Source organism: Corapipo altera, unplaced genomic scaffold, assembly GCF_003945725.1.
Source record: "Corapipo altera isolate COAL_440 unplaced genomic scaffold, ASM394572v1 44, whole genome shotgun sequence".
Classification (NCBI taxonomy): domain Eukaryota; kingdom Metazoa; phylum Chordata; class Aves; order Passeriformes; family Pipridae; genus Corapipo; species Corapipo altera.
This window is the reverse complement of record NW_020884880.1, coordinates 12,787,026-12,804,009: the sequence shown is the minus strand read 5'-3', so window position 1 is coordinate 12,804,009 and position 16,984 is coordinate 12,787,026. Positions and strand designations below refer to the sequence as shown.

Here is a 16,984-nt window from a genome sequence, read left to right as displayed (position 1 = left end):
AAGCAACCATGTTAAGAATAGGTAACCATTCATTGTCATAAACAAAATATGTAACTTACTTCATACTGATCCTCCATTGCTGCTAGCTGTAATTTTATACCCTCATTGATTTTCACTTGTTCTTTCCACTTCAGCTCCAGTTTAGCCAGTTCATCAGCATAAACACTGCATTTCATCTTCTCTTCCTAAAGTAGTTTACACCGTGGCATTAAATATTTATAATTTTAAAAGATTTCCCCTCCCTCCCTCAACAAGGTCACCATGTTAACTATGCTTTTAGAATGAGACCATTTAAAAATGGCTTCTCCAAAAAATCAAGCCTGACTCAAGACTTTGAAGGGGTCAAGACCAGTGAATATTGTATATATGCTTTTTTTTTTCCTTGACTTCTCAACAAGTTGATATTCCTCTTTAGCTTCATGGTTTCAAGTTTCTTTGAACCCTAATATTACTACTCATGATTACTCTTTCAAGTATCTCACTTCAATACAAAACCTTTCCCCAAGCAACTTTTACAACCTAAATATCTTTCATCCAGAAGGTCAAAGGCAAAGTTTTCCTCAAACATCAATATGGAAGAAATAGCCAGCAGAAGCCAATGCAGGCTCTCCATGGACAGGGTTATGAGCAGAATTACAGGATAGTTATTACTTCCTGGAGAACTTATTACAATAGAATCATATCATTGTGATAAATAAAAGAAACTATGAAAAGAGACAAGATGACATTTCTTAAACTGTTGTCAACTTTTCACCAGCATCACTGATGCAATACTCCATCATACACACACCCAAACTGCTTAAATGAAAATCAAGTTAAGACTGACAGGTACTGACATTTGAAGAGTATTATTCTTTTCAAGAGTATTACTATTGTGGCTAGAGCACTACCGTTGCCAGCTTTGGTCTGGTACATAAACCCTTTTATGCATGACTGAGCCCACTGAGATGTCAATTCACTGTAAAAGCCATGACAGATATGGAGAAGTTACTACTCTTGGACAGCATATCAGATCGACCCTGCTATACTTATTCCAAACATCAGCTGGCTTTCAACAACGTGCTGTATTTGGTTTATTTATTACACTTTATGTAAGAAGATAAACCATTCACAACTTTAAGCATACTTGTTTTGCTCATTTGTTTTACTGCACCTGGGTTTTCCTGAGGGGTCCTTGACTCTCTAACACCACAGGTAGTCAAGAGCTGACTTAATAAAAATGTGTTTTCTAATGTTAAGATTTTTACCATAATCACAGTGTATCACACAAACAAGGAAGGCAACTCAGTTGGGTAGGCTTTGTGATTTTAAGGCTTAGCACCTATAGCTACATTTTGTTCAGCTTTCTGAAGAAGCCGTTTACTTACTGCCAACATTTGCTTGCATTTCTTATACTTCTCTGCTCTCTCAGCAATTTCTTTATTCATTTCACGTACTTGTTCCTTTACCGCGAATTCCGAAACTATGTCGGATGAAATGGGACTAACTGTGAACATTGAAGAAAAAACAAGAATACTGATTTTTTTTGTTCCATAAATAAAGTCTGTATAAGAGAGATGACAGACCAAATTTGATAGTGCCCCATGTTATTCAAGCAAATGGTTAACCAGAGACAATCCGCATAACATGGCCAGTGCTACACAAGATCAGCAATCCTACTGGCATGTCTGTGTTCAGTTCTACACACTGGAGATGAACATAAATACACACGTACACCTACTTTCAAAAAAAATATAATAAACAGCAGAATATGTTATGATATCATTCTTAATATTTTATTCTTATATAAAAATATGAACTGCCCCAGCCAGTTCATCCCATATTATAACTGAGCTTGCTGGGATTGTATGTTTTAAGAAACACTTTAACTGTATTTACTTTAGACAGCAGGAAATTACAGAAATTACGACCTACAGCCTCTACAAACAGCAAGAATCTATGAATTATAAAGTAACGAAAAAAAATATTCAGCATTTACTAGCATTTATCAATTCAAACTGAATAATAAAAACATTGAACGGTTTCGGTTGGAAAGGACCTTAAAGATCATCTAGTTCCAACCACCCCCTGCTGTGGGCAGGAACATCTTCCACTAGACCAGGTTGCCCAGAAGCCCATCCAACCTGGCCTTTAACACCCCAGAGATGGGGCATCCACAATTCCACTGGGAAGCCTGTTCCAATGCCTCACCACCCTCATAGTGAAGGATTTCTTCTTTAGTTCTAACCTATTACATGTCTAAGTTTTAGAAGATTATTTTTGTAATAACTTAATAGTTCGTAAAAATTATAAACTTAAACATTTCCTAATAAACCATTACTGCCTATAAAACATGAAAACAGGTGGTAGACTTGATCTTGCCATCACATAATCAGAACTTTCAAGTGGATTAGATTTTACAGTAGAATGCTACAGTGGATAGTCGTGATAACACGACTGCAAGATTACTGTGCAATTGTACACAAACTGAAACCTTGGATTTTTTTTTTTAATTAATTATTACCTTGGCAAAACCATCTGTGTTAACTATTGAGCAGAAATGCAACAGTTCAGTCCTACTGAGATTAATAAAGAGAACTGACCTGCTTTTAAAAGATACATGAGCTTATTTATGAACATTACCAGTTGATAAAAGAGAAGATTTTTAGATCAATCTTCACATTTCTAATTATCGCTTTAACTAAAACAGAAAAAGTGCATCTACTTTATACTATAAATACTATCAGGGATTACTTCACATAGACAACACTTTCAGGTTGATAAAAACAGACAAAATTTAAGCTGTTGATACCTGGGGATGCAGACAATTTTTTGTTTGTAACGACGGCAGTCACTGTCTCAATGTTAGATGCATCTGTCGATTTCTGTTGATGCCCTGCAATTTTCTTTGTGAAAAGAAATTTTGGTTTGGTATTTAATTAAATTAAAGCCCATGCATAAAGTAATGTTATATCTTGCAGTACTATTTGCTCCAAAATTGGACTAAATGGAACTGCTCATTAAAACAAGAGGTAATAATAAAAATGCAAAAACATTTAATTCTACTAACACTGAAATTGCCTCAGACTATGGTCTTTATCATCTTACTTGATAAAGTTCTCTTTCCCTAGAAACAGTAATTTCTAAGCAAATTACCAGAAAAATCTCATTTTCTAGAGAATCAGTTACACTTAAATCCATCGACTTATATCTAATATTCCATTAGAAAAATGGAGTCTGTATTAGGAGTGAGTGCTGGACTTCTGGTGAAAGCAGTGAAATCTGGTGTTTGCTACAAGAAGTACAACATTGCCAAAGATGTGGAAAATTTTTAAGGTAAAGCCACAGATGTTCTCATTCACCATTGACCTTCTGGATGAGAAGATGACTTTTTTAAACAATCTGTGGATCAAAACTTAGCCATTTTTTCTGTGGATAAGAGAAATACTTAAGTCTGGTATTCTTAAGAATTCACATTTGTACATCTTGCCATTCCTCACAGGCCTTTTCCCTTGAGCTCCTCTCCAACTGAAGATATGTGCTCTCAAATCAGCCTGAAATTGGCTGACAAATTCTGTTACTAAGGTGGTCTAAGACTCACATCGTCATTGCAAAAGGCTCATTTATTTATGAAACAAATCTTAGAATGATAAGAATACAAAATACATATGGAATACAACAATGTTGTGGAAACTTTCATCCCGCTTCACTTTTAAATCCTCCTTCAAGTTCTCTGTTTCCCTCACTTTTGGGTTTGGGGGTTTTTGTTGGTTTTTGTGGTGGTACTGGAGAGATAGTAATTATGCTTCAATTTCAAAATTCTTCCCTGAACAATGTACTGCTTATAGGTTCATCCAAACTCTTATTAGGTTTCTTCACACACCAGCTACTATAAATTCTATGCTTGGTTTTGACAACTATCTAAAAAGAATCATAAAAGTAATTTAGGTTTATGGAAGAATATGCTAAATTAAAGAGCCATTGCTTACCACATATTTAACCCCCCTTTTAAAAGGACTAGTTTTTGCAGAAGGAAATTGTTGCTCAAATGTTACCAAAAAAGCAAGTGCAATTTCTCTTGTTCTACTTACTGCCTGTTCTGTAAACTTGTTTACTTGTTTTTGAAGTTTTTGACATTCTTTGAATTTTTCCTTGTAATGGTCAGCAGCCATTTGCAGACGAAGCTTCAGGTCTTCAACTTCTCTGCGCAGTTCCTGCTCCACTGCATTTGAAGTTTCCTTAAAAAAAAATAAAATTCAGAAACTGTTCTCCCTTTTTGTTCAAATACCGCTATTTCCCAAAAAGTCTTTTCTCAATTAAAGAAAGCATATTGCTCCATGTAAGTTCTGAAGAAATAAGTCCTTTCTTGTGAGGAGGAATGGAATAGAGTAGTAGAGCACAGAGAGGCAGCATCTGTGCTGAATTTCATTCCAATCAGGACACACTGAGGGAGTAAACAGGCACTGGTATAATACCAGAGGCAGGTAAAGAAGATTCTTATTCTGTGGGCTGATTAATGTGTGTGAAAAATCTGAATGCATAGGAAAAGTCTGGATATCTTCCAGAAAGTGTTCTAGCTATCTCATAGACAAGTACAGCCACATGGCAAAAATGGACAGACCACAACTGTATTCCCTCACACTCACTACACTTCTACTTGAAGTGGTTCCATTCAGCTGCAACACTGATAAGACAAGCTAAGCAAACCACATTTGCCAACTAGATACATGCCATATTCAGACACTTTCTGTTAACTTGAGTCATAGCAGATGATCTGCTACTTCCTTCAGGATGCATTTCAAAGACATTGCACACATCTGAAATTCTTAGGAAAAACACCCAAGTAATTCTTTGATATTTCAAATGTAACAGTTCTTTTGACAGCTGTACTATTCAATTCATACTTACAGTACTGTTTTAATTACTGTTCAGCTCAATATATTTTTTCAAACAGTTACATCATTACAGTAATCCTAGTAGCAAATTAATCCAATGCAGTTGCAGGCATGGAAGATCCAGAATGAAAGCTCACTTAGGTCAAAATGATGAAACTTACATTAGCTCACTAGGTTTTTATCCAAGACTAAGAAAGTCAAGGCGGTTTCCATTACATTAATATTTTTATACTTACAAATACTAAAGCAAATTAACTTTGACCGCAAATATCGAAAGGACTCATAAGAATTAAAGAGAATCCATCAATGAGGAAAGAACATTATGAAACAATCCAAACCTCTACCAATCCATTTTTCTATCTGAAATAATTTTAATGGGACTGTAGCTCACATGACAGAATTAAAAAAGAGAGAAGACTCAAAATAACACAGATAAATACTGCATTATTCTGTGAAAATAATGCAGGGAGAAGTCAATGTGAGTAGTATCAGAAACCTCCTTTCTTACCAACGTTCCAAATCAGCTAACATGCACTTGATTTAAGGTAGTATCTTGAATGCCAAAAGAGAATTTGATGATTATTTGCACTTATCATCCAGAAACCCATTTTATTCCCCAACATCAGTAAAGCCAGCTCTGACAGGTTTTATAAACACAAATAAACTTCAGTACTAAATATCGACAATTTACCTGTTCATTTTTCAAAGCTGTGATTTTTTTAAGTTCAGCTAAAGCTTCAGCAAGTTGCTTTTTAAATTTTTCATTTTCCAGACGTGCACTGTGAAGATCTGCCATTGTCTTATCTCGCACATTTACTGCGTCACTCAGCTCTTTTGACAGTAGAACAGCTTCTTGTTTGCTAGCCTGAATCTGATCTTCAGCTTTCCGAAGCTGCTCTTTTAAAATACTTGCATCCTCCTAGGAAAGAGAAGAGATGGAAGAGAACTCATCATCTTTTAATTCAAAGCTTTAATAGAGGTTGGTGTAGGGATTAGAAACATTTGAAAGAAAAACCAAGTTTTCCTGGTGGCTTTAGTAAAACCACTAAATCAGGAAGTCAGCACACAAGCCCCATTTTCCCCATTTGCCTTCTTTGTCAACAATGATGTGCAAACATATTTTACTATGAGATAAAGGTAAATTTAAATGTGGCTATTTTCTCTATACTGGAATTTTGTTGGATTTTCAGCTTTAAATATATGCCAAAAATAGTCTTTCTGTTTTCCAGAACATCTTTTCTTATCCCCGTAGAACTACAGTTCAAAACCAAAGTTCATCCCACAGTAACACACAGCAGGTAACAAGAGAGTAAGAGATTTTAAAATGCCTACAACTGGTTGACACACAACACTGTCAAGCAGCTTTGGGATGTTCTTCTCACCACTCCATTTCCCAAGATCTTGCACAACAAGCTTATCAGAAGGAACAGAGAAGAAAAAGTAATGAAGAGCAAGCTGCAGCATGCAGCACTAAGCACTGCTGAAGCTCCATAGGGCAGGCCAAGAGCCATGTGACCAAGCTGAACTACCAGCCTCTCACTGCTCAGAGAAGGCCAGGACTACAAAAAAATTAATAAAAAAAAAGCTACTATATAAGGTACTCTCAGCCTCTGGGCTTCCTGATGCCATAATTATCTCATTCTTGAGTCTAGACATAAATCCAGGTATCTCTAGTCCACTATTTGTTAATTTTTTAAGATAGCATGTCCTTTTTATTGTCTTACTATTTCCATTCTCAAAAGCACTACTTTCCCACTTAAATTTTACATTCATTAACTCATATTATTTTAACACAATTTGTATTCTTTTGAGATCCAAATTGCTTTTCTATGAGAAGACTGACTGGCACGATACACAAGATAAAGTTGCTTGCATAATCTGATATTCCCACGCTGGCCTCGAAGGCTGTGTCTAAACTGACTTTCTAATTTGGATCAAGAGCACATTTGTGAAGCAAAAATCCCAGTCAATTCCATTATTGCCTATCACACTGTAGATCAGAGGACAGAACAATCTCAGTGCACAGAAACTGCATTCCTTCTGGATGAAATGGAAAAGGATGATGTACATCAGGAACAAATACCTAATGGTTATTCCACTGTGGGTTTACCCTGGATGGATGACAGACGTTCACCAAAGATGCTATATCCTTCCCCTCCTCGGCTGGACTCAGGGAGAATATAATAAAAGGCTTGGGGGTCAAGGACAAGGAAAGATCACTAAGCAATTACTGTTGTGGACAATACAGACTCAACTTGGGGAAAAAATTAATTTAATGTATTACCAAGCAAATCAGAGTAGAATAATGAGAAATGTAAACAAATTTTAACTCATCTTCCCCCCAACCCCTTCCTTCTTCCCAGGCTCAACTTCACTCCTGAATTCTCTATCTCCCTCCTCAGCATCATAGGAGGGATGGAGGCTGTGGTCAGTTCATCCCACACTGCCTCTGCCGCTCCTTTCTCATCAGGAGGGTACTCCTCACACTCTTCCTCTGCTCCAGTGTAGGGTCCCTTCCAAGGGAGACGCTCCTCTAAAACTTCTTCAATGCTAGTCCTTCCCACAGGCTGCAATTCTTCATGAACTATTCCAGTGTGAGGTTCCATGCACGGGGTGAAGTCCTTCAGGAACAGACTGTTCCACTATGAGTCCCCTGCAGGGTCATAGGTCCCAACAGCAAAACTCCTCCATTGTGGGCTTCCCACAGGGTCACAGCGTCCTTCAGGCACATCCACCTTCTCTGGCATGGGGTCCTCTATAGGCTGCAGGTGGATCTCTGCTGCACCATTAACCTCCCTGGGCTTCAGGAGAACAGCCTGACTCACCAGGGTCTTCACCATGGCCTGCAGGGGAACCTTTGCTCCAACATCTGGAACAACCTTTTCCCTTCCTTCACTAACCCTGATATCTGCAGAGTTTTCTCTCACATTTTTGCACTCCTCTCTTCAGCTGCAATTGCTCTCAAACAGTTTCCCCGTCCACCACCCATCCTTCTTAAATCTGTTATCCCAGAGGCGTTACCACCATCACGGATAGGCTCAGCCTTGGCCAGTGGTGGGTCCATCTTGGAGCCTGCTGGCATTGGCTCTGTCAGGCATTGGCTGGTATTGGTTCTCTCACAGGAAGCTTCTAGCAGCTTCTCACAAAAGCCACCCTACAGCCACCCCACTTCCAAAATCTACACAAACCCAATATATCTATCCATAACAACAGGCTACAACTAGTCTGAAGCAAACCCACCTGGACTATGGACAGCATAGATACCAGTTCTTCAGGAATTTCACTCCTATTACACCACACTGCTTGCTAACCACAATGCTACCACATACTGTAGTAGGTAACCCCTTCCTTCAAAATCCTACTGTCACTCTTACTGCTGAGTTTTCAGTCAATTTAGTCTGTTCATATGGTATCCTATCCTTCTAGGCTTTACATCATTGTAGCTTGACAGTACAGTCACTTAACAAGTCCTTCAGCACATCTTTCCATGTCTCCTCTTTTCTTCTCCATCGCCCTCTGCAGTTACAAGACAGCTACATTGTGAACTTTTTTCCTCAATCTCCTTTCCTTTTTCATGAAGCTAAAAGGAACTCAGGAGCACACCACTTTTACTGATGCACTTTTACTGAGCTGACAAATTATTTTTTCACACATAGTTAATCTCAAAGTTCATCATGTAAGAGACCTCAACAAGCTCAGAAGGTGCAAAACTAAAACAGAATTCAGCCTTTTGCTCATTTTTTGCATCTACTGAGAACACCATAATCCTCCTGCCTTTTAGCCTAAACCCTGGTGATATCTTCAACTTCTTCCTTTCTCTTGCTAAGCACATATAACCTTAGATATGTTTATTTAAATCAGGCCAATTATATTAGTAATGCTTACCTTGTTTGATGAGGAGAGCAAAAAAGCTTTCTTCATATTTTCTTTTTCAGCTATCAATAGCTGTAATCTGCCAACCTCCTCTTTATAATAGGATATCATGTTTTCTTTGTTTGCATCCAAATTCTTAAACGTCTGGATTTCTTTTACTAGTTTGGTGTTTTCTATTTCTGTATTCTTCAAGTGTATCTGTAATGATGCTAAAACATGTCAAACTTCTTCCACGTTAGGAGAACTACTGTTCACCTGTCCATTTAAGTGCTCACTAAATTCTAATTTATCTCTGAGGCAGATTAGAACAGGTAGAGAGAAAAATCTGGTAATACCTCCAGCCCAAACTTTCTGGTGGGAATTCTTGCAGCGTGATCATCTAACAACAGCCCCAATCCACAGCTAGAAGTTAAAGCCCTAATTTCTCTCCACATCAAATTAAGCTATTCAGAATTCACTCCTCTCTTCACAAACGCTGAACGACTGAGGATAAGCAAAAGAGAAATGACTTGAAGAAAACTAAAGAGAAATTAAACTTCTAGGAGTATCTGCCCACAATTATCTAAGCAAACAGGACTACATCAGCAGTATTTATTTCCAAAAACAGCAAACTACTTTTAGCAACTCTAGAGCTGTTTTAAAAATGTCATCAAATATATCCTATTATGCCTAATAAAGGATAGATGGATAGCTGCTGCACTCAAGTGTTTTCCACTCAGACTAGAAGATTTGTGTTGTTTATTTACCAAGGGATTTCAAGCTTTTAAAAGATGTTTTCAGATTTTATGACTTCTGTTGTATATCTAATACTGCCTGTCACATAATGACATATGTGACCAGCAAAAGAAATCAGCTATGCTAGTAAAAAAGTCAATGCAATACAGAACCCACTAAAGCTTCTCAGCATTATGCATAAGATTCAAGAATAGGGGTCTAGAAAACAAAGTCTAAAGAGAGAATTTAAATAAGTAAGAAGTATTTTACTTACAAAAAAGTGTGTTAAGATGACCGGTTACTAGCTGATGCACAGTATAACTAAAGAATTTTCTCACTAGTATCTACTTTTTTTTTTTTTGCTATATCTGTGCTTTAACAAATTGCAGATCCATTCTCCTTCTTAAGGGACCTTTTATGTCATGGGATGAATTCAAATGCTGTTTCCTCATTCATTTTTATATGAGAACATCTGTAACTATCAAAAGATCTGTTCACAGAAGTTACCCACTTCCTTTTTTCCTTAACAAATTCAGGTTTTTTTCTCCATAAAACATTATCTCCTTTATTTCAAACCACTTCTTTCCAATGTATACAGGTACAAGCAATAAAGTTACCTTATAAAGTTCTTTTTCATCCTTTTCTGTCTTTAACACACATTCAAGTTGCTCCTTCTCAAGCATCACTTTCTTCAGTTTATCCTTCAGACTAAAACATTGACAAATTAATGGTACAGAACTATTAATACAGAAAATATATGCATGTATTAAAAATAGTTAGTTCACCTTTGAAAAAAAAAGTAAAATAAGGAAGATAAGGAACAAAAAGTAAGTACCTGTCTAACTCAGTTTCTTTTGCAATGGCTTTTTGAGTAACAGTCATGATATCTTCTTCAAGCTGGAGAACTTTTGAAGCAGCTTCATCATGCTTCTTCTTCAAATCATCATTTTCCCTTTTAAGAGCTTCTGATGCTTGAATATTACTCTTTTAAGAAAATTGCAAATAGATGTCATTTGAGAATGTGATTCTTCAGAAGTACAACATGCTATCTGAATTAATGCCAAAATATGGTCATTAGATTTCTTCTCTTCCTTAAAATGTATGATAAGCCCATTTCAAGTATACATAAATATATATATTGAATATTGCTATGCACAATTCATATATATTAATAAGGGGTCAATAAGGAGTTTGTTTTGGTACATTTGGTTACACAGAGACTACCAAAGACTTCTGAGTACAGGACAAAGAAAATTGTTTCATATCTTTTGCCTCTTTCCTTTTGGCAAACAAACAAACTGTCTAGCTCAGAAAATATAAAGAATTTCTATTTCTCTTTGTACTCACTTTTACTTGAAAAGAAGGAGAGCTTGCATTTGTCTAATTACACCACTCAAGCAAGCCACAGTAAAGACAATTGCAGGTAAAAGGAGATATAAAAAGGAGGGGGGGGGGGGAAGAATTAATGATTTAGAGCTGGTTACTACACTACATTCTCCTAGTTGGAACATGTGGAAGGTCTCACAAAGTTCATGGAACCTCATGCAACCATCGTGGGATTTATGCCTCGGATATTGGAAGCTGAGACAGAGGATGACGACAACACCCAAAACAGATTCCTTTGTCAGAAAACTGACAAACACAAGATGGGAAGCTGCTTCTAGTATCACATTCATTATCTAATTACGGTCATGTCCACACTGTTCTACGGCAGTGGCAGCTAAATTGTCATCTCTGTCACAGCAAAATGGCCATTTAAAGCCAGGCCATCTTAAATAACCCAGAAAATAATTATTTTCAAAATAATACTATTTTCTTGAGAAAATAAATTAATAACACTAAAGCATAACACACATACTGAGATTATATGCCACTATTCCCACTATCAAAGTTCAATAAAGCTCAGCTTAGTATCAACCATGACAGTGATACAAATCAAACTGTGAGTTCAAGACAGACTGACCAACATATCTGACTACAGTTTGACTTAAAGTGTTTGTACAGATACTAAGGTACAAGTTGCCTTTCTGCTGTACATTTGTAAGATTAAAGCACTACTTCATCTATTCATTTTTAAACAAAGCTCAATGCCATGAAACAACAAGACTGTACTGTTAAATCAAGAGAAACACATCAGCCAGAGTTTACGAAGAACCCCTACTGGCCAAATTCCAAGCTAACTAACAATGTTTTAAGTACAATAAAATATAATGAGGACTGGTTTTACTCATTAATTGTCAAAATACACTGTTCACAAGTACAATTAAGCCCCACTTTTACAAGGAACCAAACAGAAGTTTGGGCATTATGATATTTTTTGGGGGGCAGGCAGTGTTGAATTGAGAGGAATGGAAAATTTAACTGATGACTCAATCACTTCCTACACACTAAACCAGTATGTAAAGTAGACTTTCATTTTTGTTACATATGTTACATAAAAGGATTAATATATTACAACCATTTAAATTCTAAATGGCTTTATTAGGCCTTAATATAATAAAGAATTTCAAGAGATCATGTTTTACCCTCTTTTTTTTAAGAAACAGCATTAGAGAAGATGACCCACGATTTTCATAAGGTCTTTATTTTTGAAGAGCTATCAGTTTCCTGCAACCAAAAATATATGTACTTGGTGTAACGAGGGCAGGATATTTTAATTAAAGTCAGTATTCCAAGTGAAACTTGCTATATAACCAGCAGCAACAACACATTTTATAACTGCTTGTCCTCCCCTAGTGCAGCGGAGACTAATTACTTGCCCCTGTTTTGAAAGCCTAGTATAGTAAAAAGTCTATTTCAATGCATATCTGTGTTTTCTCTAAACACCACTTTGGTGTAACTGTAACTGTTGTAACCCAAGTGCCTTCAAAAGAATTTAATCTGATACATTATATATACAAACTGTACAAACAGTTCAAACAGGCTGCCAAAGGTAACATATATTAAAAGGAATTAATAGCCTGAAAAAAATTCACTCCACAAACAACATTACAATTGATGCTGCTTTGCTAGTTATTCTAAAGGGACATGGTACTAAAATGTAAAAGTTCCATACTTAACAGATTCTCACCTAATAAACTTGTTTAGATACAAGTAAAGCCTACAGTTTTGAAAGAAAAAAAAAAAGGATTAATTTTTAGAGACGACTTGTTATTTTACAGAATTCTTAGCAATTCAATTTAGATGCAGCAATCCTAGTCCCATACATGGTTACAGCAGTTTCAGAGCCTGTAAAATTTAAAATGAGTGCTCTTAGACTATTTTACAGGTAAAAGTCAACTGTGTTTAGAAGTTGTCTAAAGGGAAAGAATATAATAAATAGATCAACTAAACATGCACTCTCTATTACAAAAAATATAATTACTTTCTGTAATCATTGTTTTAATTAATTTATCTCAATTTATCTGGTACATATACAAATACTATAAATTTTCTTCCGCTTTCTTAACAGAGGTAAAAAAGAAAAAAAGCACAGCAAGAGCATGAAGCATTTTAGTGAAGTGGTTTAAAAACACCCCACAATTTTAGGGTTATTTTTATTCTGAATTATTTTTAATTCAGTTACAAATGCAGCTTCGCTGTCCCCTCTCCCTAGAGTTGCAACAGTCATAAGGGTGGAGGGGAGAAGCAAACTGCACCACAAAGGTCAGAGTAAGCAGCCAGAAATTACTTAAGACAGCTTTACAGCTGCCAAACAAAAAGCTACCAAAACAAAAATTCCTGTAACTACTAGGAGTCTCACTAGTAAAACGAGACAAAGAAAATTGAATTTAGTTTTCAAGTGAATTTCCCCAGAATCAAAATCCCACTTTGAAAATCTTGATGTACCTTTAGATACGGAACAAGAAGAAATATGTGGCCTCCAAAATCTTTACTGCTATTCTAAAATTGCAAAAGATTTAAGACTGATTATTTTAAAAAATAATTTTATTATCATTCCATGAAACACTGTCCTCCCCTGGAAGAGCTGCCATTATAAAAAACTTCGTTTGTTTACAGTGCACTGCAAACAGCTGCCGAAAGAACAGAGTTTTTACATCAAAAAGCTCTAAATTAGAGATCACTTGCTTTAGTTTTGTCTTACCTAATCATAAATACACTGAGAAAAAACCTCATAAAGCTACTACAAGCTCTATCTAAAGGATAGGCAAATATCATGCCTGGGCTTTTCCTTGAAACATGTTTAAAATCCATTTAATAAATACACTCCTCCTGCAAAAGGACTAATAATCTTCTATTTGAGATGGAATAGCCATGAAGTTTTAGATTCTCATTTTTACAAGAGAAAACCACAGTAAAAATCCATATGTTCAACAATGAAGAACAACACGTTTTCCTTATTTCTTACTTCTAATGGATTTTTGCAACACCAGTAAAGCATTTCAGAGTACAGTCTGATTAGTGGAAGCAAAATGGTACAGAGATCCCTTCCTGTAAATCAGCACATACAGTGCACTTTTCAAACATACTTAAGGCAGAGATCGAACAAACAGAATAAAATACTTGAAAAATACAACCCAAGACTATTTCCAGATATGATATCTTGCAGTATGGCAATAGGCAGCATGAGGTTTTATGCTTCATCTTCCCTTTTCATAACATGTGAAATTCCTTACTCACCTTCCCACCTTTTCAAAGTCATTCCAAACCTAAAGCATTCCCCTTGGATTACTGGCTAGTATCTGCCATCTTGTTTCACTTTTTAGAGAATGCATACATCATAATGAAGAATGAAAGGTTAAAAATGAGCGATGCAGCTCTGAAACTCAAGAGGTCAAATCACTAATACAAGACAATCTATTTAGAAACAAAACTAACAAAACAAACAAACAAACAACAACAACAAACCAGCACCTTTCAGCTAGATTGATTTATCTGGATATAATTTAATGTCAGAGGAACCGTTATACTTCATATTCTACAGGCAATTTAGGCAGGATGAATCATCTGCAAGGAGCTACTGCAAAATCCAAGTGTGCTCATAACACAGGGCCTCAAAGTTCTGAAAGGAAACCTCAAGTTGTAATTTTTCTTTCTAAAACAAATTTTAAGCCTTCAGTAAAGTAAAACAGCAAACCAATTCCAAACAAACTCAATTACACTAAGCTTTTATCCATGTGACTATGATTTGCAATAGAAATCGTGCTCTAAAAAGCACTGAAGTCACTCTATTCTGAAAACCTAAGATATCACAGTGGTAGTACTTTAACTGCATTAACTCTTCAACTAACATTGTTAAACTGATCAAAACAACAAAAGGCCTAACTCTGTAGAAGTTCATCTAAGTCACATCAGTCATTCAATTACTGTCATGAAAATGTACAAACAGCTGAAGCATTTACACACACTATGATTTTGCAGCATGTACTTACATGTCAGAATGTTGATTTCTAAAAACATTATAATTTCACTATAAGCTACTGATTTTGCAAAGTCATTTTCATGAATATATAATCTGAAGTGTAGAATATCTCAAATGAATCTGCTTAATTATCCAGTGAAATAATTTTCAATTGTCCAGTTTAAGAAATATTCATACACAGAACAGCCACTACAACCATAAAACAGGGTTTTCTTTTCATATGATGTTTATAGTACCCCGGGGTGCTATAATTGCTGTGCCAACCTGAACAATTCTGAGTGTTTAATTTGTGTCTTAATTTACATGAAATTGGGGGGAGGTTTGTTTTTGGGGGGCAGTTTCTTGGTTGTTATTTGGGGTCTTGCTTTTTGGGTGGTTTGTTGTTATTTGATCTTTGTTGATTTTTTGGTTTTTTGCTAAAACAATACATCTTCCTGACCATCACATTTTCTCACATGCAGCAAACAGGAACAGTACAAACAGAGCCTGATTTAAAGAGACACAAAAAAAGACCCTTAATTCACTTACTTGTATGCACAAAGGCTGAACTGGGCACTTGTACTGCTGACATATCACACTGCACAACAGCATTTTTTCACTGTCTAAACAGAGAATCTCTCCTTATAAAATGGCATCAGATGCCAATTTAAATGAATCCCTGATACTTGAATAAAATTCTTGAAAGAATAAAGCTACTGTGTAGGTAGAACCTGCCAGCAGAATGTGAATTTAGACACATGTCCTATTAAAACTCTCCATCAGACACATGAATAAGTCCACATTTAAAAAGTTAAATGGTAAACTAAACCTACAAAGAGCATGGAAGAACAAGTTTATCAAGTCAGTAAATTCACTTCTGCCTCAATTTACGCCAATGTCATAACAGAAACTCTATTCAAATGTTCTCAAGACCAAAGAATGAGCAAGCAATCTGCAAATCTGTTCCTTCTGACTCAAGCTAAACACACATGCAAACTACTGCCACAAGAACACGAACTGTCGCCCCTGTCACATTAACGAAATTCGTTCAGACGCGCTCTCTTCCCGCTAGAGGGAGACCAATGACTTTAAAAGCCTCATTTGCAAGCTCTGCTCTCTACAAAAGCACAAAACCTGCGTCCACAAAATTGAAGAGTTGCAGAGTATCAGAGGAGTGACCAGCGAAAGACCAACACAATGACCACTGCACACTTCTCGCATTCAGCACAGTAATGTTAAATCTTAAGACAGCAGGCAAGTGCAGTGCTGCTGGAGAGCTTACACATAGTTTAAGTAGACACAAGAATGGGAACACAAAGACCAAAAACGCATACATTCTGATTATTTACAAAGGTATGTATATTTTATATTCATAATGTCTAAGATGCAGATTAGAAATATTTGTGTTATTGTTTTCTAAATAAAAACACACTAACTTTCTGTTCAAATTTTTAAGTTCATTTTCTTATATTTTAAAAAAAGTAAAATACAGACAGATGAAAGCAGCATACCAATGTGATTTAACACATAGAATATGTACCAGTTTACAAAAGAAAACCAAAGGAAAAGTTGAAATACTGAAAGCAACCTGAAACAGTTCTGGTAACCACATGTCATCTTCTTAAGCAAAATGATCCTAGGGAGTAGTTATCTAATTATTTTAACAGTGTTATAGATCAACATAACTGGTCTACTCTGGCCTCCAATCGGGAGGTCTGGAGACACACCATCTATAACGCTGCTGATGCCTTTGAGAACGCACGCAGGATCACTCTAGAGGAGAAAAGACAACACAGAAAGAATCGTGCCTTGCAGAATTTACCACCTAAGGAGTCTTTCTGCTGTGCCTTTTGCAACCAGACGTGTCTATCTCGTATGGGCCTTTTCAGCCACCAACATGCTTGTAACAAACGTGGGTAGAGCCCTTCCCAAATCTCCATTCGCAAAGCCCAGCCATGATGATGACTGCAAGCTGTATATACAGCATGCTTTTAAACAAAAGCATGCTATCAGGGAACACTATCATGGTAAAAAAATATTTAACTCTGAAAACTAACAGAAGGTTGTACGAAAAAGATGTGATATTCCTGAAACATTTCCCATAATTTCACATTTACTTTGAATTCTCACACAGAGTAGTAATAGATTATGTTAAATCTTCACACTCAGTAAGAGCAAATTT

General features: G+C 36.2%; 1 protein-coding gene across 6 annotated transcripts in view; it reads right to left on the bottom strand.

Annotated features, from left to right (window-relative positions):
• TAX1BP1 (Tax1 binding protein 1) overlaps positions 1–16,984 on the bottom strand; it is a 52,902-nt gene that overhangs the window by 12,862 nt on the left and 23,056 nt on the right. For 2 of the 6 annotated variants that reach the window (XM_027639176.1, XM_027639175.1), the window contains exons 6-13: positions 10,297–10,445; positions 10,079–10,169; positions 8,760–8,945; positions 5,566–5,793; positions 4,071–4,217; positions 2,792–2,885; positions 1,368–1,486; positions 60–185 (exon numbers count right to left, since the gene is read on the bottom strand). In XM_027639176.1, the coding sequence (XP_027494977.1) occupies positions 60–185; positions 1,368–1,486; positions 2,792–2,885; positions 4,071–4,217; positions 5,566–5,793; positions 8,760–8,945; positions 10,079–10,169; positions 10,297–10,445 (1,140 nt within the window). The remainder of the gene's footprint in view (positions 1–59; positions 186–1,367; positions 1,487–2,791; positions 2,886–4,070; positions 4,218–5,565; positions 5,794–8,759; positions 8,946–10,078; positions 10,170–10,296; positions 10,446–16,984) is intronic. The other 4 variants (XM_027639178.1, XM_027639179.1, XM_027639180.1 and 1 more) reach the window with 4 other exon arrangements.